This window comes from Pyxicephalus adspersus, chromosome 2, assembly GCF_032062135.1.
Source record: "Pyxicephalus adspersus chromosome 2, UCB_Pads_2.0, whole genome shotgun sequence".
NCBI lineage: Eukaryota > Metazoa > Chordata > Amphibia > Anura > Pyxicephalidae > Pyxicephalus > Pyxicephalus adspersus.
In genome coordinates this window covers 95,308,742-95,336,266 of record NC_092859.1, presented here as the reverse complement: position 1 = coordinate 95,336,266, position 27,525 = coordinate 95,308,742, and the positions used below count along the sequence as shown (strand labels likewise).

The 27,525-nt window shown below is 34.6% G+C and overlaps 1 protein-coding gene across 2 annotated transcripts in view; it reads right to left on the bottom strand.

Annotated features, from left to right (window-relative positions):
* Positions 1-27,525, bottom strand: part of CFTR (CF transmembrane conductance regulator) — an 84,983-nt gene that overhangs the window by 28,652 nt on the left and 28,806 nt on the right. For both annotated transcript variants that reach the window (XM_072401562.1, XM_072401561.1), the window contains exons 9-22: positions 26,746-26,838; positions 25,958-26,137; positions 20,150-20,341; positions 11,973-12,067; positions 10,355-10,441; positions 8,589-9,321; positions 8,178-8,306; positions 6,806-6,843; positions 6,275-6,525; positions 5,511-5,590; positions 4,785-4,935; positions 2,894-3,121; positions 1,615-1,715; positions 679-921 (exon numbers count right to left, since the gene is read on the bottom strand). In XM_072401562.1, the coding sequence (XP_072257663.1) occupies positions 679-921; positions 1,615-1,715; positions 2,894-3,121; positions 4,785-4,935; positions 5,511-5,590; positions 6,275-6,525; positions 6,806-6,843; positions 8,178-8,306; positions 8,589-9,321; positions 10,355-10,441; positions 11,973-12,067; positions 20,150-20,341; positions 25,958-26,137; positions 26,746-26,838 (2,601 nt within the window). The remainder of the gene's footprint in view (positions 1-678; positions 922-1,614; positions 1,716-2,893; positions 3,122-4,784; positions 4,936-5,510; positions 5,591-6,274; positions 6,526-6,805; positions 6,844-8,177; positions 8,307-8,588; positions 9,322-10,354; positions 10,442-11,972; positions 12,068-20,149; positions 20,342-25,957; positions 26,138-26,745; positions 26,839-27,525) is intronic.

The following is a 27,525-nucleotide window of genomic DNA, read 5'->3' as shown; positions in this document are numbered from 1 at the left end:
TAATAATAATAATAATAATAACAAAGAATATGGTATATGCAGAGTGAAAGTGTCCTCTGCTACTCCTTTTACTGTCCACTCACAGGCTGGGAGAAGGACAAGACCTCCAAGAGGCACATACCTCAATATAAAACAAGCCCAAACATAGCAGTGTGCAATGTAGATGTGCTTTGGTACATCAGAACTAATACCACCCATTTTTGTATGAAATACAGAAATTGATCAATGAATAAAAAGGAGCCTGGCAATGTGAGTAGCTAGGAAGCTTTTCTTCTTCATTCAGTGAAAAAAGCTCTGACATCCTCTACTATATGCACAGCAATTCATTGAAGTTTGTAAGATAGAGTGAACAGCACTATCTGCTCTCCTTCTTAAACTTTCCCCTATGTAAATTACAGCGGAGTCATTTCAAGTGCCCTGCCATTGCTTTGTTATGTGGCAGACTATGTAATCTTTAGAAATGGAAGAACAAGTTCTTTGCCAGCTAAAACAATTCCCACAAATGTATTCCACGTGTACCTGTTTGCCTAAAGTTCAGCTTTAATCTGCAATAACAGTGAAACAAAAGTAGAAGGTATGAAGCTACAAAATAAAAGTCAGACATAATTACTGCCAGGAAGAGCAAACCACAGTGGGCTGACAAGCTTAATAACGTAGTTTCAGCATCATGGTTCTTACCCTTTGTCCAGAATTTATTGAGAAGGATATATTCTCCAAAACAGCATGACCTCCATCAACATACTTTGCAGAAAGATCTTTAACAGACATCTGACCACCAGATGGCCAGTTTGGATCTTTCTTTGTATATTCATTCTCAATAATGAGAACCTCTGAAAGTTTGTCATCCTTATTTTTACTGTTCTTGCTTGTATCTTCTTCTGGAATATCAATAAATTTGAAGATTCTGCTGACAGAGCGCATCTACAATAAAGAACATCATATTAATTGTTGAAAATGCACTATTTAGAATATTTTCATACCATAAATCAAAATGGCATGGTTGAAAATGATGGGACCCTCAAGGTAATATTTTGTTGCAACCTTTGGCGGCTGCAAACAAGTGATTCCTGCAACTGTCAGTAAGACTTCTGCACCTGCCAACAGGTTGCCTGGCCCACTCAACAAGAACAAACTTGTCAAGCTGTGTGATGTTTAAAGAGTGATTCCTCCAAACGTTAGGTCTTTCAATAGATGTTGGATTTGTTAAATAATGTTTTTTAACCATTCTTGGAAGCTTTGGATCATTATCCCGTTGAAGGATCCACAAGTGAGCGAGAGGGCAGTACATTTTACTTGATATTAAATTGTTCCCTGTACAAACTCACCCCATGCCAGATGCAACAAAACAGCCACAAAATACAACTGCAATGGCTCCATATATATATTACTTATAACTATTACTTACTTACACATACATACTGTACAAATTTTATGTGACTCATAGTAATGGAGGATTGGGGAAAAATTTCAAGCCGGCAAATCACACGTCATTGTTATTCATCATAATATTTTTCATGATGGCATTGCCAGTGCTGTTTATACATAATCATTGGGACATACTGTAGAGGGCTATTTTGTAGTGGATATTTTTTATTTTGAAAAAGTTTGACTTACCAAACTGTCTACATCAATACTTGAGTTTACTGCCCACTGCAAGGTATTCATAATATTCATTGCCAGAGTCAGTACAATTCCAACTTTTTCCCGACCAGCACCTAAAATTTAAAAGCATAAATTTAAAGCAAACTTTGACATGAGGAATCTAAAGATGATATTTTTTTTACTCTATTTTACAACCAGATTTGACTTCACTCTACTGTATGGGCTGCATGCTTGCTCCACATCAGAAGTACTAAAATCAAAGACATGTAGACTAAATGGCAGCATGGATACTACTCTCAATAAAGGTTTCCAACTCTGGCCAGCACCTCACAGTACCCTAAAAGCTCCCTCTCCTCCTCTTGTGCAGTTTTTTGGTAGGTTTTAATTCCACTGTGCAATACCTCATTTTATCCTCCTTTCTACAACTATTGCAGAAAAGGAAAGAGCTAGAAAAGTAATCTTGTTTATCTATATCTATTCTCCGTGGGCAAAAAAAAAAAATGTTTAGGACAAAGAAAAATAGGTGGGGATGAAAGCAATGTGTGCTTAGATCCACACAACAGATACAAGACAATTCCAGATAAATTACATATGTGTATGGGCTACATGTACAGTGGGGTATGGGTGGCAATTTAACATGCCTCCATTGCCAAGGCCCAAATGTGCAGTAATTCTGCAAGCTTGCACACTATGGTCTATACAAAAGACATTATTGACAATGATTAAAGGAAAGGTGTGATATCTTTCAAACACTGGAGGACTGGACCCCAGTATGAAAGACTGACTTAAGCTGTGTACACACTTGCAATAATTATCATTGGAAAAGAACGACTAACGACCAATCGTCCAATAATCATTAACAAGAAAGTGCACAACGACTGACCATGACGCCAATGAATGAGGATTCTGATTGAGCGACGATCGTTCACTATCTATTGTGTGTACGGTCGTTCAGTGATAGTGGATGTTTCTGCAGTACACTTTCTCCTTTACATCACTTCCTGCAATGTTCAAATGATTGTATCTAGCGTGTGTACGCTTTTGGTGGATTATATTTGAACAATCGTATTGTTACAACATGTACAGAATTGTTTACAATACGATCGTTCAAAATATTCGTGCATAAACGTTAGTCGTTCGTTTTCTAACGATAATTATTGCAAATGTACCTAGTTTAGCATACCCTTCTTAACATAATTTTAGTTCTAGCCATTCTTTCATTTAGTGTTGGATATCAAAGGTAGTAAGCCACCATAATAATAGTGTAAGATCAACAGACAAATGTTTGTACCTGAAGTTGCAATGGAGATAAATGCAACAAGACAGAAGAAGATGACAAAGATCATCTCAATAGTCATTTGGAACCATCGGAGTGTAGATAGGTAGAGGAACCAGTTTGCAGTGTGTAAATTCAGTGCCTTGTGAAAAAGGGTTTCAAAATAAGGCTGCCTGCCAAATGCTCTAAGTGTCCACAAACCCTTTAAACTTGTTATCAAGTGAGTAAAAATTGGACTACGGGCTGTAAAAAGACAAGAAATATATTCATAAACAATGCAAGATACATGGCACATACAAAACAAACTCAATGAGCAGTCATAAAAAGTTATTTAAAAAATATTGGTTACATTTTTATACAGTATGATGAAGTCACTAAGATATAACATATTGCCATGTTTTTATGTTTTTTTGCTTTGCTACTATGTTACTTTAAGTGTATGCGTATGTTAGTTCTTTTCTCTCATTGCTACAAAGTAATAGTATTTATTGCAATTAACAATCAATGTACCTCAGTGAACTAGGTCTGTAATTTCAAGACTGTGTCTTTAAAATAAATATGATATGCAGCTACATGAATGAATTGAGCAACTTTCCAGAATATGTGATAATGATTGCAAGTGAATACATTTCATTTGCACAGTAAATCAAATTGCAGATGCATAATGTTTATAGTTACAATAGTAAAGAGCACCTATAAAGTTTATATAATTGTTGTTGTCCCACCATAATCATAATCACCCCTCTATTTGTTCTGTGTCATTGATAGTATTTTAAACGTTGTCACTGGAGTAGGAGGGAAGAGTGACAACTCTTAGCGTCTAAGAGGGGAATTACCCTTTTGTGAGCTATCCTTTTAAGTCTATTTATTTCAAATGTATTTTTTTCTAAGTATGCATTTATTAAAGCATTTTGTTTTCAGTGGTACTGCGTCTTTAACAACATTAATGAATTTGAAATGAGTTGTATAAATATTCCAGCCCCTATGATCCATTACCTCCAATAATAAACCCTGCAATAGGGTAAAACGTGTAAGAGTATGGATCTCAGCTAGGATGTGCGTTAATCGTCTTGTGCAATAAATTGATTTATATTTGCTGACGTTGGAGTGTGCTGACTTTTCCCATTTTAAATATTCTTGTATTTGTTAAGTAAATGTATTTGATTTTTTTTACTTTTGCAAATACATTTACCAACATCTTAAGAAGGGTAGGGCTGAATTTGTCATATGTCATACATACCCCACATTTGAAGTAGGATGATACAACCCTTCTCAAATGCATTGGAACACACACTGATTCCATTGTATGCACTAAATGTGTCCCAGACAGTGCTCGTATTCTATTAGACTTGCATAGTGAACACAATTCAGCAGCTTGTACTGTCAACTTTGATTAGGTAAGATTAAGAAGAAATTAATGATCTCTCAACCTTAAAATTAGCTTGTGTCACAGATGGAGTGAATGTCACCATCTGAATGCACGCTACCACCCAGTATGTACAGAGCTTTAAACACAAGTTTATGTGTTATGTATATAATTTGTACTACAATAAACTGACTGGATAAAAATCCTGTGTATATTGTTTATACGTGAGAACAGCAATAAATACAGGCATCTAAACTACTTAAACAGTCAGAGCTGGCACAGTTTACACCTGATATGTGAAGCCTGTGAACGCAGAAACATTTTGGGTGTGAACCTCTCCGAACAATTGCTCAGAGAATCCCTCTGTGTTGACATCAGAATTAAACTGTCCTCCTCCCCGCATTCCATGTGATCATACTAAATCAATATGTATATTAAGTCTGTGGAAGAACAAATTAATGCTCTAAGAGGACTAGATAATATTGTGACAGTGGGAAGGTAATATTTGCATTTCAGATAATGTGTCTCTTTCGCCCTTACCTTCAGATTCTAACTGTTTCAGTTGCTGGGAGGTGTGGAGAAAATAGGATCTAAGTAAAATAAATGCAATGATCACCGGTACGGTAGCCAAGAAGATATAAGGTTCCAGTATGGAAACCACTGTTATTGCCCCAACCACAATAAGGACCAACTGGAAAAACACAAAAAAATGTTACAAGCGACACACATTTATCTACTCTTTACACAGAAGTCTAGAGAGAGAGTTTGGGGTCAAATTCTAAGTTAGGTGGAATGCTGTACGCATGTTTCACTTTTCGCCCAAAAAAACAAGCAGGAAGGCTCATCGAGTGACGATTAACTGACGTGTATACTTTAGACTGATTATAGCAAAAGCACCCCTCATCACTTAACTAGTGTCAAAAAGGCCATAATAGGACTCACATAAATATTTACAGAACAGAAGCAAGTACAGTAAATTGTGCAATATAGTTTGCTAATATTTTTCCTAGGTAATTGATCAGGACAGATTGCTTTTTCCTAACAAAACCAGATCTTTATGTGTTAATAAATATACTAATAATACAGATATTTCTGGGGGTCAATTCACTAGTTTGTTAGTTCTTCCCGCTGACGTTCACATAGACATGCTGTAGCAGGTATTATCTCAGGGATGACAAAGTATAATTAAAAAATAATTAAAGACATAAAAAGTTAATCTTTAACTACAATTTACCATTTTTCAAACATTTTTATGAATAGGCTCACCTGTATGAAGTCAAACATAGTAAGTGGTAGAAGATCATCTAGTATAGCTGTATCTTTGGAAAACCTGTTTAAGATTCGCCCTGTAATTTAACACAACAATTTATGATTAGGAGCTACATTGTGATTCCTGGGTAACAAGACCAAAAACATTTCATTGAATGTTAGGCTCACAATAGATGCAAAACAACCAAGCCACAAAAAATCACAAAAATTTGTTCCATAAATGAAACCTGACTTGATTTATGAATGATACTTAGAATTTGTGATTAAACATTCTCTTTCTGTGACATGTTTTGATATAAGTAATCATTTTCTAGTTATGCCATAAACAATGCCAAGAGTTTTCCACCAAGTAGGACCAAGCCCATAAATTAGAATTAGTTAACTGATGGAAAGCAACTGACATTTAGGTATGTAAAAACATATAATATATAAAAATAGTGTAAATGATTGGTGAGTCAACATTATAATACTGCCTCACTTGTGGCAGAGTCACTGATCTGAATATCTGATTCATTACCAAGATGATGTATACATGATATCATTGGTCTATTAGACAACACAATAGACAGTCCACAATATAGAAAATAATAAATACCTGGATGGTTACAAGGCTTCTCAACAAGAAATAAAGGATAAAGCACAATTCCCATAGGCCATAGGACAGAATGCATGCCAATAGAGGAAAAGAAAAAAAGAATGATAGCTTCATAAGCAGTGTATATTATAGGTTTTTCACCCATGCTTTGGCACTTGAAACATACCAGCTCTCATTGTATTGAATGTGGACATTGGGGCATGAAGAACTGCGTGAAGCATTTTTTGGTGTAAGACCTTTGACACAGATATGAGACTGTGCACAAGAGGCAAACCACGGAAGATGCCCAAGGCCAAAAGGGAATCAGCCACGCCAACATAGATATAAAATACATAGTAGGAACTGGTAGAAGTCACAATTACTGCTGCCTTGGATGAGCCGTTGCCATTGGTGGTTGCATTATTTTGAAAATTATTTCTGTAAAAATAAAAAAAACACAAAAAAACAGGAGAGTGTAAGAATACTTGCATATACACAATAAATGTTACTGTATAGTAAAAGATAAATGAATTAATGTATTATTATATATAGGTCTTCTGTTAAGGTATGTTATAAAATTATTTGGACTGCCTTACAGACAGAAAAGCATTCCAGTTAAATGCTTTCCCATTTTGGGTTTGGTCTTATGCCAATGTATGATTCTGATTAGACAAAAAACCACCAGACCTTAGTGGCACATCATCTTCATGACACTTACTCCTTGATAAGCATAAGACCCACCAGCGAAGCAGCAACCTGCAAGAAATAATGGCATGTATTAATATTCTCAAAATGAGACATCCCCTTGTTTTGGAAAAGCATTTTGAAGATTATACTGCCAAACAGTCAGTATAATAGAGATGACAAATTCTGCAACATGCAGCCAACTGCTCCATGTTTATTTCCAGAGCACACCACTGCTAGAGTATTATTATTGATAGAGTAAAGTAGCATCATAAAGTAGCATTGTCACATTGCAGAACTTGTCATCTCCATTATACTAAGACAAGGTGTTCTATAGTTGACAGAAGTAAAGCTGCATACACATGTGCAAGCATTATCATTGGAAACGAACGACTAAAGACAGTCTGTCCGATAATTGTTAACAAAAAAGTGCACAACGACACCAATGAACGAGGATTGTTGCTGGAAATGAACGACTGTCCCGACGGATCTGATTGGGTGACAATTGTTCACTTTCTATTGTGTGTACGGTCAATCAGTGATCGTGGATGGTTCTGCAGTACACTTTCCTCTGTACATGTCACTTCCTGTATCGTTAAAACAATCGTATCTAGCGTGTGTACATTATTGGTGGATTACATTTGAACGATTGTATCGTTACAGCATGTACAGAATTGTGCACAATATGATCTTTCAAAATAATCGTGCATAATCGTTAGTCCTTCGTTTTCTAATGACAATTATTGCACATGTGTACTTAGCTTTAGGAAGGCAGGGATGATAACACTGCTTGAGATAAAACTTGATAAGTGCACAGAAACCTTCAAGTTGACTGAATTTCTGGCACGAAATAACAGGTATTTTTTGCAACTATTAAACGGATATAACAAAATTTTTTCAATGGTATATTTAAAAAACAAAATGATCAAAAGGAGAAGTGCACTGTTTTGGTTTATTTAATGCATGATCCCACAATGGTATGATTGTTTTAGATAAATTATTATACCACAGTGAGCATTTGTTCCAAGAAGTTAACAACTGCTACTCTACTATCATTAATTTATATGCAATTTTTAGTAGCAAAAGAGAACTGCAGAAATCATCTAGGGCAATTGTTGGCAAAATGTCACAGTGACAAGTTATATTACTTCCTCTGTGGTGTGTTCTTGTAAGGGGTTTTCCACTTCCATAAAAAAAAATAAACAAGAAAAATAGTACAATCCCTGACCTTGTGTTCCACTGATCAAGTTACTTATGTGACAATTAGCTCTGTGCCATTTTTTAGAAGGTAGGTCAAGGGGAGTATTTAGAAGCTGTTCAAACTATAAACCTTATAAGTTGTCTACTGATAACGTACAGGTAACACATTGTCTAGTGATAGCACATATATATTTTGTTTTTATTACCTCTGCCAAGAAAATCACTAGGACAAGAATAAGAACAATGATTAAACTCTTGTGAGTGGTGGCATATCTGAAGTACGTGCTCCATGTAGTGGTTGGCGAGGCACTGTCTGTATCATCCAGAAAACACTCCTATAAAGAACAGAAAACATGAAACATAGAAGTTAGCTACATGCATGTATTTTTAAGTACATGTCAGTACTTGAACTTTACTAAGGTGCTCTTTTGCAACAGTAATAAATATAAAGGAAAATGACAGATTTTTTACAGAGGCAGAGGCAGGGTATAACTAAAAATCTAAAATATAATAAATCCAATTTAAAATAATGAATAATAATAATTTCTCAGTGAAGACCTAGTATAACAATCTTTTGAAAAAACACAGATTGGGAAATACACAAATTATATTATTACCTTCAAATCTTCTTCATTAATTTCTTCACTGATTTCCATGACACTGTCCTGTGAGGAACGTCTGCTGTAAATATCTAATTCTTCTGTTAATTTCGAGTGGGGTGCAACTGACAATTTTCGAATAGAAGCATTCCCTCTTGCATAAGAAATCTGACTTTGTGGACTTGAAGTACCAGTCATTAGGTTCAGTACTGACTGCCTCCTTCGACCTTGAAAAGTTGGACCTGTGTTGAGTATGTTACTCCGTGGTAGAATGGCTTCCCCTTGTTCTGAATCAGGAACTAATGATAGCTTTCTTTCTCCTGGTTCCGCAGGGGATTCTTCTTCAATTCCACCCATTTGTGGCTGCCCTTTCTGCTTGATTGAAAACTTTCTACTTGACTTTCTAGCATTTATAATGGAATTTTTTCTCTTGTCTATTAATTCTGCTGCCTGTTTAAAGGACTTATTTCGAACTTCATTTCTAGCAACTACTGGCTCACTGTCAATGGATAATCGCCGTAAAGTCTCGGTTAATATTGAATTTCTCCGTTCTGCACTAAAGTTATCAAAAGAATCAAATCCCATGAGCTGGGAGCTGAAGTCTGGACGTTGTTCTTGAAGCTCTGGAAATGTTCCATAAAAATATGAAGTGCCCTCATGCAGGATAAGTATTTTGTCAGCTTTTTTCAACTGTTCTAGTTTTGAGGTAACAAGAATTCTGGTCTTGTTGGCCATTAGCTTACAAACACAGCTAGAAAAAAAAAAAAAAAAACATATCAGTAAACATAAAATAAACCATACTGTATACATACATACATATTCCATATTGGAGAAAAAGAGATGTGGCAAGACAAAAAAACACTAACTCCAAAATTCCCAGAGGCTGTCCAAGTTTTCCACACTGGTTTTGTGTGAAGCAAACTGAATATGCTTTGTATATGCCTAGGCAGATTTTTCAGTCTTATGGACCTAGGGTTTTTTGGGAAACTTAACAAACTTGGGCCTGATTTATGAAAGTTCTCCAAGAATGGAGAAGCTAGACTATTATGAGTGAGTCAGCAAACCTGGAATGCATCTAGTCCAAGATCAAAAAAAATTGCCAAATATTAGCAAAGATTTAGGAAATCAATTCAAGGTTTGCTCTGCGCTCTGCTTTCAGCTTCACCCATGATAGTTTATCTTCTCCAGTCTCGAAGAGCTTTTATAAATCTGTCTCATTGTGTTAAGGTACATCTAATCTTTGGCAGTTAATCATTTTTTTAAAAAAAACAATGCTTTAAGGAAATTGATGTGAAAAATATTACACTAGATTAGGGTTTGCTTATAAATCAATTTGACATTTACCAAACATTTTATGGAGAATCTAGTGGAGAACTAACCCACCTTTCCAAGATTTAGTGCTTCATAAATATAGACATCATGATTAGTAAAATAAGAGAAACAATATAGCACAAGAGATCAAATGCAAAGGACAACAAAGGAAACAATGGAATTTCATTTTATATTATTGTATTTCCATAGCTTCTAGCACCAACTTTGCAATCAAAAGAAATAAATATAAACATAGAATAACTCAGTGTTCCAGTGATATAGCAAGAAGAAAAAGAAGATCTATCCAAAACAAGGGGATATCTCCTTTTAGATCACTGGAAAGGGTGTCCCCATTGAAAAAGTTCATTTTATCTCCTGTGACAACTTTCTCAGCAATACCTGCTTTGTTTGGGGTGAAATTAAGCACATTAGTTAAGGAATACAACATGCAGCCAATGATGTGTGTTACATACCATTCAAATATTTCCTTCTCTGTGAACAAATCAAGGTAACTAAACGGGGAATCCAGTAGGTAGAGGTCCGCATCTTTGTACACCGCTCTGAAAAAATTGAAATTGATAGCTTAAACATTTACCAGGCCTGTACCGTATATGCACTCCCATATAAAAAATGACTAAGTCTGACTAAAACTACTGATACCAAAGAATCAGCTTTACATTCAGGTAATAGGGTTTCTTCACAATGAGTTCAGCAATAACAGTTTACATAATATATCAGTGGTAGATTCACTTTAATGCCCTTCCTACTTATCATTCTGACTATAGAAAAGAAAAATCTAATGTTTGCAAAATTTTTAACATTTTCTTGGTTAGATGCAATCATAGCAGCATATAAGAGAGGTCAAGGGAAAATGTTTTTTGACTAACTTAGTATATGACTATCAAAGGGCCCACGGAGACATGTCAGCTGGGCCATTTTGAGAGAAGTTATCAGGTTGGTGATCACTATTTTTTCCTTCTGAATCTTAAAATATAGGATCAGGAAATATTGTGTGCATATTGCATACATAAAAAGCATGTGAAGTCCCACTTGAAATTTAATATGGTTTGTGTATTTCTTCTAGATCCATGCAGTAATCCAGCACATACACTTTGGGCCTGATTTATTAAAGCTCTCCAAGGCTGGTGAGGATACACTGTCATTAGTGAAGCTGGGTGATCCAGCAAACCTGCAATGGATCTGGTCCAGGATTAAAAACATTTGCTAACAAATAGTAAATGACTTTTATGAAATCCATTCCAGGTTTGCTAGATGACCAAACTTCACTGATGAAAATGTATTCTCTCCAGCCTTGGAGAGCTTTAATAAATCAGGCCCTTTACCTCTATATAGGATCTTCCTGTAATAAAGGCCCTGTATCCAACCTCCTCTAGTTTAATGGACCCTTCCCACAGCTCTGCTATTGGAAAGGGTAAATGCAGCACAGTAATGATGTCACTGCTACTTCACTAAGGTAATAACCTGGATTTCAGATTGTATTGTATTGTTCTTTTTTTTGAGAAACATATATAAATTAATTTATTTGTGCCCAGAATGCAGCTTTAAACTATCATCATATTTTATGACCACCTTCATAAAAATCTCCCCTGCATAGAAATGCATGCTTGCTGAAATTATTCAGTCATATTCATGAAAAAAAAAAAAAAAACACTTTTTAAAAGTCTACTGACAGAGTCAACTGCACCCTGACAGATAAGTAAAATGTGTGTGCATGGCTGGGAAAAAAAAAAATACCATAGCTATTTTTCCACCATTATGTCACCGACGGTTCCATATGATTATAACAAATAAAAGATAATCCTGTTATCAAACCTAAAAAACACATTTTTTTCCTAATTCTATTCTCTACAAATATCTGTATTACAAGCATGTACCATAACATCAAGCTGAGCTTTCAGATGACTGCCCTCTGGTATTAGAAATTATGTACGCAGCCGGATTATCAACACCGCAGGAAGTAATTTTATCATTAAAGTGGATTTACAATGTGACATTTATTCAAGGGGCACAGCAAAGTAATGCTGTTATTAGATATGTTGTGAGAATCTCTTGGGATAAACAAAGTCTTACCTTGCGAGAGAGATTCGTGCCCGCTGGCCTCCACTCAGGGTGATCCCTCCTTCCCCTAGAACAGTATTGTCTTTCTCTGGGAATTTTTCAATGTCCTGAAAAATGAATGCACATATAACAATGATGAAAACTAGTATGTCTGTTTGCACACAAACAATTGTAAATCATATATTTAAAAATATATCAGAAGTTTACAACAATATGACAAAGATTACCTATCCCAATTCTGTCCATAATGAATGAAAAGAACTTTCACTTTAGCTACATATTACATGCATTAACTACATATAAACTGTATATAAGATAGACCATCATGGAAGAACCTGGGTTATTCAGCAAACCTATAATGGATTTATTAAAAATAATTTGCTATTAGATGGTAAATGCTTTCATACCCAGTCCAGATCTATTTCAGGTTTGCTAAATTACCCAGGTTCTTCCATGATGGTCTATCTGCCCCAGTCTTAGAAAGCTTTATTACATAAGGTCTCTTTGAGATGATGTTTAGGTATAACTTTTGTATTTAATTTTTTTTTAATAATTTTGCATAGAGAAGGGAAGTCTGTTGACTCATGGCTGGTTTAATTGCACCAAATTGATTTCTGTCCAGATGACCACTGGTACTGGGACCTTAATTGCTAAAAAAAATGTAATCTACCTATTGGATAGATCTCTATCAATTTCCTGTTTGTCATCTAGACAGGAAAGAAGGAAGAAGAAACTTGGGGTGTAAAAAATAAATAATATATTGTTAGTAACATATAGGATGATCCAAAGGAAGTTAGTCTGGCATTCACTAAACATTCACTTTAGTTTACTCTTTCTGGTGCGGATGTTTTTAAATTACAGTGATTTATAAATATATCCCACATAGTACTTCTATTTGTTCCATTTTGATCTGTCAAATATACCAAAGTTAACAACTTTCTGTTTAATAAATGCTGACATAATATTGTACTTAGAATACCCAAGTAGTTTGTTTAACCCTCTTTCTATGTATTATCTTGGTACTACAAGTCACTTGGTGCTATTCTTTGAAGATGAAAAGCTGTGCAGACAAAAGTATAGCTAGTGCCAGGTTCTCAGGGCAGACTTGTAGCACAGTAATAAAGCATGATTTGTGGATACTTAATGTACATGGTGGCATGGAAACATGGGTGGCAGTGAATCACATCACTATAGCATGTGAAGCATATTGCACCTTTCTTCTTTTCAGAAAGCCCACGGGTGCCCCAAGTCTTTCACAATCTTATTATTACCCTTGTTGGCAACCTCCAACATAAATTTACTGAGTTACCAAGTGCATTTCTAGCAGATAAACCTGTATTTTGATGTACTTTTAAAGCTTCGAAAGGTCAAAAACAAATGGGAAAGTGCATAAATATAAAATATACAGTCCTTTTTTTCTCTGGACATACACTCAGATGAAAAACTTTTGAGTTTACTTCAAGACAGTGTATATACTTCATGAATATAAATGATGTCCCCTTTGCAAACCAAGATAAACCTGACATGGAAAACAATAGAACCCAGTTACATTACATTATTAGCTAAGCAAGTAAATGTTACAGCATATCTCCAATGAGCTTGGTTTCACAACACAGGAAAGTGCCAGATGCCACGCACTTCATGGTTTAAAATACCTAGTCCTTTGACTATTGTTCTGTCGAACATAAAGGTTATCGTGCCCTTCTTTCTCACAGGGGTTATGGATAAGGTTCTTGTCTTTTTGTCAAATAACAAGTCCCCTCAGTGACAACCAATTTAATTTATGATCCTCCCATACTGAGTAAACACATGAGCACATTTCCAACAAATAAAAATGACACTTATTAACGGTCACATCAGATGACTAATGTGACCGTATAGGAATACTAAAATGTTTACTGATAAGAATTGTGTAGTTCATTGAATAATGTGAGAACTAAATCTCTGGTCCTCCTACTGTACCTAAAGGTTATACTTGGCATGCATGAAGTCAAGCAATTAGCAAAGTCCATCATTCAGATATGGGAAGCTGTTGTTGGTGAAGCATAAACCTGCTTAATCTTGAGCCAAACCGCATCCGGTCTGCTTTGGACTACTACATATCTTATACCAGGCATATCGTACTATGTGATCTTCTGGTCACCATCTATGCCTTCATTAGAAACAACAGCAGTAAAAGTATATTGTTAGTGGTTAGTGGTTCTAGAACAAATAATAAGTTCATTTAGTGCTGCTCTGAAACTTAAAAATGCATGCTTAAAATGCATGTCTATACTAGGCTCTTTCCTAGGGTATTAATAAAGGTTAATTGGAAAAATCTATTTTTGATAATTTTTGATAATTTAAACTAGTGGGGGTAAAGATTAAATAAATATATATATATATATATATATATATATATATATATATATATATTGTAAGACTTAACAATGCTCTAATAATATACTATATAGAATATGTGATTCATCCAAAATTCTAATTCTCAAATTCTAAATTCTAAACTCAGCATCAATAGTCTAATGCCACTAACTAGATGTGTGCCAAGATTTAGATGTATTGTTTTTCTCAAAGTATAAGGTTGAACGAGTAAATTTAAACCTTGATGAATATAGCCCGCTCACTAAAGATATGCATTTAATAGTCAGACTACCAGGTAACAGGATTGAATAACTGGTAAACAGAATGTCGTTTTACTTAAGCAATAATGGAATTTCAATAGTGCTCCAATAAAAGAAAACAGAAGAAAGATCATTGTAATGGTGACGTCAAAACCAAACAATGACCCAAGTTTGGCAATGCAAGGCTAAATAAAAAAAAATATGAGGCAACTACATTAGGGGAATGAGTAGCTGGCAATGTTGATAAAAGTATAAATCATTTGCCAGACTATAAAAAAGTGTTCTGACAAAACAGGAAATATGTACTGTAAAAAAAAACAAATTTATGAGTAGGTTAAAGGATGTTTAAAAATTGAGGTAAACATGTGAGTTGAGCGCATATTGGGTTATATTTATATCTACCTTGTTCATTTGTGCATATGAAACTACAAGTAAGATACAGACATTTAAAATCTTATAGCACCTATTTGCAGACCAGTTATGAGAGCATGTCCAAGCTGATGGTCTTTCTCAGTTAGCTGAAAATATCTGTAGGGTCTTTACTGAGAAAAATCACATTTGTTTCCAGCACATATGATAACAGTTCTATCCATGATCTCCTCCTAATTGGCACTATGTATAGCTGCTATCCTAGTAACACTTGTGAACCAATTGTTACTTTTCAGTCACAGAACAATGTTGCTGAAAACAGCCTTGTGTTTAGCCGTAGAGCTTGTATTTTTCACAGGCTGCATTGCTTGTTTAACTGCCTCATAAAAATCTGAAGCACTAAGGAAACATATAAAATACTGTAAAAATGTAAACTCCTATTACTAACATCCCATTCAATGTAACCAAATACAGATGAAATCCTAGCTTGTGATCAAATAGGACGAGTTTAGGGCCAACTTCTGAATGAAAAAATGTTTACAGTTATGTTTGGATTTTTTTTCATAAATGGGACAATTTCTTTTTGCATACCAATGGAGGAAGATTTTAAAAAGCAGAGAATATTTGTACAGGTTAATATTTATAATGAATCTAAGGATGCCTCACTCCAATAACTCTTCAACACCCATTTAAACCAAGACAACCATGTACTTTTCATTAACGAGTGTAACTCATGTAATAGGTATAAGCTGGACATTAAAGAAGAGACACCCACAATTAAATTATTGGTCAGTAAAATATTATCATTTTCTTATGATTATACTATTGTGTAGTATATTGAAAATACATGTTCTTTCTTCAATTAATAAAAACATAATACACAATGTAATTTTCTCTTGTTAAAATTGCACAATTAAAGTATTCATTTAAAACTATTCAGAATATCTATAAACTTAGTCTTTCTCATCTTGCAATGACGTGCCTACCATTGATAGAGGGAATCTCGGAAGCTAGCCACATAGCCAAATTATAAAGAAAGGAAAAGATGACCAGTGATAAGCTTTTATGGAGAAATAATAGTTTGTATACTGATTCACAATATGTATAGGATGGAATTAATCAACATAATAATACATTTTGTATGCACAATATAGCCTATAAATTACTGTATACCTGAGTAAGGGGTCATCTCATCAAGTTTATCCACAAACCTATCTCTCATCCTTATAGCACACACTATTAAACAATTTGTACTTTTTCCTGTGACATTACCAGACTTGCAAAATTCTAGCAAGGAGAGCTGCTAAGAGCCCTAGAAATATATAAACAAGAACCCTTTTCCAACACACAGTTTGTGGGCAGGCTTCTAAGAGTCAGACTCCATTACTGTTTTGCTCAGAAAAACAGGTAGGTCTGACAATACTGGTTGGATCTTTAGCAGAGGAATCGTGCCAATCTGGGATTTAAGTAGAGCAGAGGAACTGTATTAACCCAAACAGGAAGATAGAAGCTAGATTGCTGGCACATTAACAGGTCTTTTTCTGTATTTGCAATATTTTTAAAGAGATAAAACATGGGGCATTGTAGATTTATTCATGCAAAGTTTATGTTTTTCTATCCATACATATTCTTTATTAGCATTGTTCATTGGAGTTTTTTAATCCATGTAATAAGACCATAAAATATTTGTTAATCAGCATTACTGCAAACATTACTTGCCTTTATATAAATAGAAATACACACTCTTTCAATTCAATGGTTTTACATATCAGGACAAAAAAAATAATCTAGTCCTTAGAAGGATTTAAATTTACCGTAAGTGACTACAATCTCACATGAACAAAAACACTTGGAAGGTGTATGCATTCTCATGATGGTATATGTTCTTTTAAAACAACACAACACATTGTACATTCTTAGGAGCATGCTATAGAATTTTGAACTCTGTAGCAGAGTGAAAGATGGAACGCCCTTTTAAAACTTGAATATTATAAAGCCCACAAAGCTAGTGCTGGCTAAAAGAAGGCAATTCTTGTTATGTGGTTTTAGGACTCTTCATTAGAAAGCCTCTGCTGCACTGCTTAGTGATTAGAGTAACAACTATGCAACAAAAAAAGGATTTTTACCCAACACTGAGTGGTGTTGACCGAGCCTGACGATAGGACGTATTGGGCATTAGAAACTACTGGACGTAAAAAAACAAACAAAGGGGCATATTTGATAAAAATAGTAATTGCAGGAATTGATCATTTCTATGTATGGTTATCTTTTTAAACAAAAAATTGTCACAGTTTCAAAGTAAGATGATAACTACAGAAGATTCAGATTAACCAAGTACAGGTCATGTTAGGCTGGCCTATTCCATGTTGAAAAAAGGATGCCCATGTGTACACACCCTACAGGGATTTGGCAGCATATAAATACTAAGTACGAAATTGTCCTATGATTTTTTTTTTTGTTCACTGTAATTTTCCAGCATTTGTGTTTGTTATGCCACAGTGATAGTGTTATTATAATAACACAACTGTATCATTACTATATACAGTATGAACTACAAAGCTTATTACAAAACATAGCATAAAACAAAACGGTACTGTTTAAATCACAGGGATCCTAATAATAGGAAATGACAGACCTTGTTCTTATAAAAACCAAGTCATATAAAAACTTACACGAAAGAAAGCATAATATAAAATACTAATAAACCCCAAAATAATAAAAAACCCAAACCCCAACTTGCTCATACAAAAATTGTTATATGTTGTGTTTTTGTTTAGAGCTTTTTCTATACGAAGTTGGTTACAAAATTAGTTTTAAATTAGAAAAATGTGGTTTAAAGGTAATAACGTGCATGATTGCTTTGATAATTTGCCTTGTTTAATTTTGAATTTAGTAGGGCTTTTAGGGATTTGACCTGTTTGCTATCTGTAAAGAAATAACAACATTTTTTTGTACTGACACTTTAATGTATGTTTGCTGAAAGAATAAATGGATGGACAGGCATTATTCTGTTGTTCCAGACAACACCTCATACTCCTTCTCAATTTTTTTATATAAGGGGCAGAGCATTTTGACAGCAATTAGCAATTGTTGACTCTTCAAGGTTAGGTAAAACCAGGACAAATGATCTAGGTATTGTGGACCATTGGTAACCGTGGTTTTTGTAGGCACTCAAGTTTCACCAATATATACACAGACTGGTGTGTCAGCAGTTCAAATATTTGCTTTACAAGAAAGGATTTCCTTATTATAATGCAAAGAAAACAACTAAACATAGCTATCATTATATTAAACCAGAACTTCACACAGTTTGATTATTCACACATTTTATCTAATCATAAACACCCTCTCTAATCTAAGAATGTTGTTATCATGCCAGGTTCGTCCTGTGCCTCTTCCAAAATAAAAACGCCCCAAAACACTCTGAACAATGGTACTTACATAAAATGTAATACTCTGAAGAGCTGTTAGATGTAATTATCAAAAATAGACACACACACACTTGGGGTCTATTTAAAAACAAGTGAATATGACTTTTATCAAACACTCAATCACTGGTATTTAAAACACATGAACTTGGAAGATTCACCTGTAGAGAATGTTTACCGAATGTCAGATTCACTACTTTAGAAATTTGGGCTAATCTCACAGTGTGAAATTTAAATTCTGGATACAAATAGCTGCAAACTGTATTTAATGTTTGGGCAATGCATGAATTAATGAATTTCCTATTACTTCCTGTCCTGGTGGGTTTAGTTACTGGCGATAAAAATGTTAGGAATTCTTCCAACTGGAAATACAGACAGCAATAAAACATGACATAATTTTTAGAACTGATTTTTTGGGCAATGTTATTGTTTCTGCTTGGATTTACTTCTGACAGGTTACAGAGCCCATGCTGCTTAGGGGGTGTATTGTTTTCTGAAGGTAGGGCAATTACAACTTGCATTGTGAGAAGAAGGAGTAAAGTACAACCTTTGTGTATTACTGCAAAGTGGGATTCTGAGTATGTCTATGTAGTATACACACTTAATATGGCTGTCCTAAAAGTTAAATATGATGGCATTCTATACATGGATTCATGGGGAATAAAACATTTCCCCAAACTGATCAGATTACTTACATAAATCTAATCCCCTTTACATATTATGGTAATACAAGTGGTGTGTATTCCTATTTCAATGTTGGTGTGCTTTGTGTAATTTTTCCAAATGTGTGCATGAAACTTTGCCTCTTTGCAGAAGCTTCATGAAAAAAGACCAGTCATTGCTGATCTCTCCAGTTTGCAGGGTGCCTGGTCTTGTATCTGTCCTTCTCTAGTTTTATGTAGGCAGACTATAGTAGCCAGGCCTGCTGGGTCTCTCCCATGGCTCTGCTTTCTTCATTGGATGTAAAGCACAGTAAATTGTGACTGGTTATTTTATGTAATAACTGGGAATTAGTTTAGGCCACACAAAAGAGGATTTATATAATTTGTGACTATTGAAGACTATAATCCAAATGAAAGTTTTTGCAATATCTTACTTAATAAGGGTGGAAGATGATCATTGAAAATTGTTTCCAACATTTTCAACTGTAGCTGTAATGGTTAAAATGAAGTGGCACTCTGTTCAAGGGTGACATCATCTACCTTTAATTGAATCACAATGGAATGACTAAGTCAGAAGAATGAAAAGAATAAGGCTGAAATCAATACAAGGTACAGAACCTACAATGTAGAGAGCAACATAAGCTATAAATAGTTCTACCGAATATGTTACAAGATTTCTAAAAAAAGGAGAAAAGGAAAGAAAATGAAGATGTCAGACATTTTCCAAAGTAAGTCAGCAAGAGCTGCTTTTGTATTTCTATCAGTATAACCCTAAACCAAAAGAATTCAACAAAACACAATGGATATATGGTATTTTAATAATGACCCTGTGCTATGTTTGTGATCTTGAAGGCAATGAATATGCATTTTATTGTTCGATGATCCTATTCCTTTGAAACTTCATTTTTTATAACTTACTGACTAGCTTACCTAGAACCATCTGCACTGCGAGCGGTTTAGGAATTTGGAATTTTTCTACTAATAAAAAATTTGTAGGGGTGGTAAAATAGTCCACTCTTTTATTACAATAAAGTTTATTCATAAGGTGAGACCATTTATACAACTCTCCTTGTTTTCCTTAAAGTTACAGCACTGTGACAAAAAACACTAACCTCCTCTAGTTGACAGGCCTTGATAACACTCAGATATCTGTACTGGTCATAGGAGACTCCAAACACTATATTTTCTTTGATGGTGCCAGGCATAATCCAGGATACTTGAGGAGAAAATGATATTCGACCACTGTGTTTAATTTTCCCTGAAGAAGGTTCCAGCTCCCCCATAATCATCATTAGAAGAGAAGTCTGCAATATCAAATACAAAATTAGTACAAGTTCTACTATTGGCACAATATGAAATAAATGGCAGGTTAAGCATCTGGCCATATTGGTTTTTATGCATTTACGTGCAAGGTCTTCCAAGCTTTACTTCCAGGCTGTACATAGCTCTTATAAATGTTGCACAACATTTTATCTAGTAAAGTTGCTCTTTTACATTGCACTTGTTGCAAAGACATTTGTCATTTAGTTTTCCTGGTGTCAAAACAGTGTGATTTTTGTAATATGTCCCTGTGTAACTCTGGGGTGTGGTTTGTCATGCCTGCTGCATAGTTTAAATACATTTCCCTTATTTGTGTTGTCATTTAAACCGCATATTGACATCAGAAGAGTGGCTAATGCTAGCAATGTTAAAAAGATTACAGTTATACTAAAGAATAAGAGCATTTATAATTTAAAATTTAAATTTAAAATATATTAACAAGCATTCCTAAATTGCTTAAGTATGCATGTTAATGCCCTAGAAGGAATAAACTGTCAGGTCTGCCAATATGGACCTAGCCTTGGGAACTGTTTTACCTGCCAAACCATTTGTAGTTTTGTCTATCACAGTATAAAATGTACACAGCCCTGCTGGATGGCACAACCAGGTGAATGACACCACTTGCTCGGTTTTTAGATGGCAGAAGAAATCCAATGTAAGCTGAGCAGAATAGTACTCCACCCTACCCTACAGTACTACACCCTCCTGGTGTTTTCTGTATTACTATGCATACACACATCACTGTGCCTCAACTTTATACAACACACGCTTCACCTTCATGGCGTGCACAACTTTTGTGAATATACATATTTATTCCACTTCTACATATAATTGTCAAGGATAGCTGGTAAACTAGCCCTTTGTGTCTCCCTCCCTTGTTGCTTATGTCAGTACTATGTATTATACATTGTACAGCATCACAGATGATGATGATGATGATGATAAATCATTATTTATATTAATACAGTGGACAGTGAAAAGGCAACCACAGACTGGTAATGTCACCTCTCTGCTTATTGTTCCCCTATACAAACCTACCTATATCATAAACCAACAGGGGAAACATCTTCCATCCAAAACATCTTAAAACCAATCACTGAGGTAGAGCTGAATGTGTTCTAATTCAGAGGACAGAAATAACTCCTGTCATGGTGGAACATATTTATAAATGAGGGACATCTTTCTCAAGTAGTCAATGATTAAATCCACAGAGGGAAACAAATACAGTACATAGAGAGCTAGTTAAAACTACCAACTTGCTTTCTCTAGAACTGTCATATAATACATAATAACTGTCACATAAATGTCATAATAACTGTCATATAAATTTTTTTAGTTAGCCATTAAAAAGTATTATTTTTACAAATTGTTTTATCAAAATATTAAATATAACAACTGTACCTTTAAGTCTGCATAGAAATGTACACTTGTACGGGTTCAGTTATTATTTAGGCAGTTGTAGAAATATATCAACAAGTGTGTATGGCTTTAAAATGTACAATGTTGTAGGCGGCTAAATCAACTGAGCCCTACAGGTTTCTTGGAAAATAATTCCTTCGGTAGCTGGAATTCAAGCATCAAGCTGGCTTGGTACCAAGCTTATATCTTAATAGAATTTAGATAAGATATTTAATGAGAACATTGTAAAAAGTTTATAAAATCAAGGCAACCGCCTTCCTGTGATCAGCTCAGCTTTGATTAGAGTTGCTGATCAAACAAGTTCTATTTATGATCAAATATAACAGTATACAAGTGATAGAGTTAGCATTTATGCACTAATATAAAGTAGACATATATTTAAGGTGTAACAAGTATAAATTATAAGCAGATGAGGAATCATTTCTTCAACTTGGTATGTAGCAATATATTATTCTTGTTAGACAGTATGAACTTTTAACAAATTCAACATTATTTCAGCATGATTACTTTTGGTTGGTGTGTAAATTGGCAGTCATTCGATTATTAAAGCACCATGTCACATGGCACATTAGGTCTTACAACTGATATATGCAGCCATAGCCCACAAACCAGGTTCATGTTACATGTCATATTGATTTTGTGTTAGCTGGATGGTGAAATTAGAAACCTACATGTAAAACTAATGGCACCAAAAGGCTTTCACTACTGACTTCTGAGGATGTTAGGTACCTGCCTTCTGGTCCTAATTCGTTAAGAAGCCAATCTAGAACAAACATGTAACGTAGAAAGTCAAATCTCCTGATCTACAGGTAGTCAGCAGCTCAATATGTGGGATAATCAATGAACCATTGCCACTGACCTAGCAAGTATCTTGAACAATATTATTTCAAATAGATCTTTATACCTTTATTAAGGAAATCTAGAAAGAAGGGTGCACCATCCATGAGAGAAACTATTCCCGATCCCCTGTTGATTACTCATAGAAAAAGTGAGCCTTATTCATTATTATACATATACCAGGATTTAGCCTATAATCAAAAGAACAACAAATTGAGGTATGTAACTGTTGGACACCCACTTAAACAATAATTTGTCATCATCATAATGAGCTGTCATTATTCCCATTTGACCTTAGTTATTAAAGAAACATGATGGGCACTCGGTGGAAGAAATAAAATGCCAAGACAGCCTTCAACTGCAGTAACAAAGAGGAAATCTGTGTAAGAGTGTGATAGATTTTTTGTTGGTTTGTAAGAAAACCTGCATAACCATATCAAAAAGAAAAAGGCTAACTTCACACTTATGCATTGCCTTTACTCCAAATTTACTGCAATGTCAATATTTTTTAACATAACCTCAAAGCACCTGCTTTTAAGCACACATACCTGCATACCCACATACTACAGTGGGTTACATTAGAAAAAGTTTAAAAAGTGCAAGTATGTCTTCTTTTGCATTAGATAACATTGGAAGCCCATTCAAACAAATTGAGTACCTAATGTATGTTAATGCACTGATCTAAACCAAGGTCTGAATCTAGTTGCTGTAAATTAAGTCAATGGCTGATTCGCAGGTCAATATTATAATTTTGGAAGCAAAGTTAGTAAAGTTGTTAGGCCTCCTTTATTTCCTGACTAACCTGTTTGTATAAAATCTGTTTAAACAACAGGGAACTCCTGCTCTTAAAAGGATAATGTTTATGTTGCTTTAAAATCAGTTATTTAATTAGTGTTTGACATGGCCAGAATTGAAACAAATATTCTATTTATCCATATTCCACTCTGTCATAAAATTGTAAGTAGATGGCACGTTCCATTTTTTTCATTAAATTTGAGAAGAAAATCAAACTTTTCATAAATTAAGGGGACTTTAACAGCATCAAAATAACTTACACAAATCAAATGATAAAACATAACAACATACATTTTTAATTTAATCCATATACAAAAAAAGAAAAGTAAAAAAAAATCAACACAAGACGATTGTACATAATATAAACACATTAATCATTTGGTAGTCCCAATATCTCACACATAGCCAAAATTAATTCATATAGGAAATAACATAAAAAAAGTTCAACTGAATCATCTTTCACTGGTAAGTCTTAAATAAAGAATGTAAAAATCACTGCCACCATATTTAAAATACAGTAAGTAGCCTGGATGATAGCAGACTTAGGCAATATGGTGTGAGAAAATCTCTGTCCTGCCCTTGTCAACTGTTAATGTCTTGCACTTTGATAAACAACCTCTGATATCAACCTTGTAAAATATTCCCAAATGTCCCATGAACAGATAATCAGAAGATTGACTGCAGCTCCCATTTTGACAGCCGCTGTAACTCCTTAGTTAATTAGTAGCCAACAACCTTGATCAAAGCAGAGTTGAGAAATGCAGGGAAAGGTGTTACATATTTCAGTTTAGTACCAGTCTTATCTCTGGTTTCCGTTTAAGGTCATCATGAAGCCAAGGGCTTCAACGCAAGTGTAAAACATAAATCATCTCAGTGAAAACAATTAGCGTAATTTGAGGACGTCATAGAGAATAGGAACATTTTGCATCTATGTACAAATTAATTCAGGTGTTCATGTGAAATTTCTTTCCTCTTTGCCAAAAAGAACTGTCCTTTGTTGACACAACAGTGAACCCAAGGAGATCAGGACCCTTTACACAATCTGTACAAACGTACCTTAAATTAATTTAGAAGAATCCAAGAAATTATTACTTTTAAAGCTTCTAAAGCAGGGGTGCCCACAATTTTTTTGCTTGCAAGCTACTTTTAAAATGGCCAAGTCAAAATGATCTACCAATAATAAAAACCCGGACTTAATAACTCCTCTGTGCGAGTTTTTTTTGAAAGGCAGGGCTCCGCGATCTACTCGCGTTTCCTTTCCGATCTAGATTGCAATCCACCTGTTGGGCACGCCGGTTCTAAAGCACCTGATCCTAATCAGGGCTTCATGGAACCCTAGCGTTCATCCTAAGGTTGCTGGGGGTTCCTCAAGCTGTTGCTGATTGACCATTTTTTAGTTTTAGGTCCAACACCACATAGCAGAGCCAATAGCTTTGGAGACTTTATCTTTTTAGTTGTCTAAATTATGAACCACCACTTGGTGCATTTAAAAACGACAAATTCATTGACAGGTATATCTGACTTCTGAGCTGCATTTGACCTCCTTCAAGTGAGTTTTACACTAGACTACAACTAAGCTGCCTTATGTCCAGAAGTGTTGTCTTTCTTATTTTAAATAGACAATTCTCTACAATTGTGGAGGCACCTGTTTTTTTAAATAAGCTTAACAAATTCTCATTTAAAAACAATTTATAAGCCAGTTTGATGAGTCTAGAAGATCTAGTAAGGATGTAAGGTAAGATTTTACTTATTTTCACTAGATTATCAAAATGAATACTAAATTGACACGTGACAGTAGATCAGCTGCAACATTTAAAAAATGTACAAATTTGCTGGTGTTTTTGCATTTTTACTACAGCTGACAGTGAAGGCCAATCTTCTCTGGTAAGATAAGACTGGAAATTTCTTTTATTACAGCCTTTTCAAAAATAGTAAAAGCAAACAAAATAGACGTTTCAGTGTTTTTTGCCAGCAGCAGTCTGTAAACTTTCAGACATATATATGTTTCCAATAGATAAAAGAGCATAGGTCAGTATTATAATGTATTTAGTTGTATGCTCTTCAATAGTTGTATGCTCTTCAACAGGAAAAGTTTACATTAGCTGTGACCAAGGTGTGTTTATTCACACTGCTGTATTTGACCAGCAATAAAAATGAATATTGCTTAACCCATGTTTAAAGGAGTGCTTGATTGTGTGAATGTAATCATTAATTGCAGTGGTAGGTGCTTGGCTCAAATCTCTAATGGGGCTACCTAATACTACAGATTGCAGCAACTTGGCCAAATAAAAATCACATTTGCATCCACAAGGTAAATCACCTTATGAAGCAATAAAGGGAGAAACATAATGATTGGAGTTAGGAAATTCATGCCAAGCCTGGAAATTCAAAAGAAGCATTTGCTTACCAAATTGTCAATTATTTATCTTTCATAAAAAAATTGAAGTAAAAAAAAATATGTAATGTATTTTAATTATTTTATGACTTTATGTCATTTATGTCTTTATGTCAATTAATGTTACTCATGCAATATCTGAGCCAAGACTTACTTTTCCAGATCCTGTAGACCCAGCAACTGCTAGTAACTCCCCTTTTCCAAGACTAAAATTGATGTTAGAAAGCACTGGTGTAACATGCAATGAGAAGTTACTGAACAACATATCTGGGTCATCCTTAGAAGGACTGCCTCCATTTTCAAGCATTGCTTTCCCAAAAACTTCTCCAAGTCCCTGTATGGACAAAAAAGACACATAAAAATATTACTTAATATAATTCACTTACATATTGTAAAATAACAGATTATATAAACATTTGTAAAAATGTAGAAGATTTGTTCTAATTAAATATGTATTTTGACAGCGAAACAGGTCATCAGGATCAAAATATTGTAACATGGCATAACAGGTCATGTTGGCATCCAGGATGTCTTTATCAAGCTACAGGCTCAGTTCACAAAGTTTTAACACAAGGATAAGAAACTTTATTTTAGCCACTCGACTCGAATTTTAAAATCTAATTGGACCTTACTAAAAATGCGGGCTATTTTTTCTTAAAAAGTATCCTTAATATGGAGCCTATATATGTTATATAGCACTATAAATGTTTTGAAAGCAGAAAATCCTATAAAGTTTTCTTCTTTGCTTCTGAATTATATTCATATATAGAGCACTGAAGCAGCATTAAAAGCAGCACGAAATTAAAATACATGTTTAGGTAAACTCTTAAGACCCTACTAAAAGATCATTATGACATGTTTTTCATCAATGGCACTTCTGAACACAGCTTTTTTTTCTCAATTTTGTTCACAAATATAGACAAACTACAGTTTTATACTGACCTCATCCCACAAAGCTGTAACATTCTCCATTGCCATTTCTGTGGTTGTCAGGTTGTACTCAAGTGACTTGTGTTCATCTTTTTGCAAGAAGTCCTGTAAAAGAATTTAAAATGCATGTAATGCAAAACAATGCTTAATGCACGTATACCAGCAAGAGATTCAGACTGCCGACAGTAGTCTTATTTTATTTTGGGCTGATTGTGGAAGAGTTAGAGATTTATTACCATCTGGTTTCCCTTTGGAGAGATTTGTCTGAATCAGAACTTATGAAAATCTTTTGAATAGGAATACAGACTAATGTAGCTATGTACACAAACAGCTGTAATCACCTTGGATGAAAATCTAGAATGTTATAGCGATCACCTAATGTCATTTAGCAATCGGCCATGATGGATCATTAAACAACCGACCAGGGAGGGCCGCTGTCAATTTTCTATCAGTAGGGGTCCCTCTCCCTTATTCTCCCCCTTCCCTTCTCTATAGAACTGAAAAGTTCTGTGTGTATGGTGCTTATTCATTTTGGTGTAGAAATGTATTATATTACCGTAGCTTTAAACAAAAATTTTTTTGAAGCAATATGTCAGAAAAGGTATAGATAATAAATGGAAAAATTAGTGTTTAGTGATTTTTAAATAGGTCAATTCAAAAGTCAAGTATGAAGTGCTTTCAAACTTTTACAAGCTTACAGTATCTAAAACAATGACTGTATTACAGATTTAGAATTGTAGATTCCCCCTAGTTCTTGTCTTATTCAGGTAATATCCTATTCTATCCTGTCAA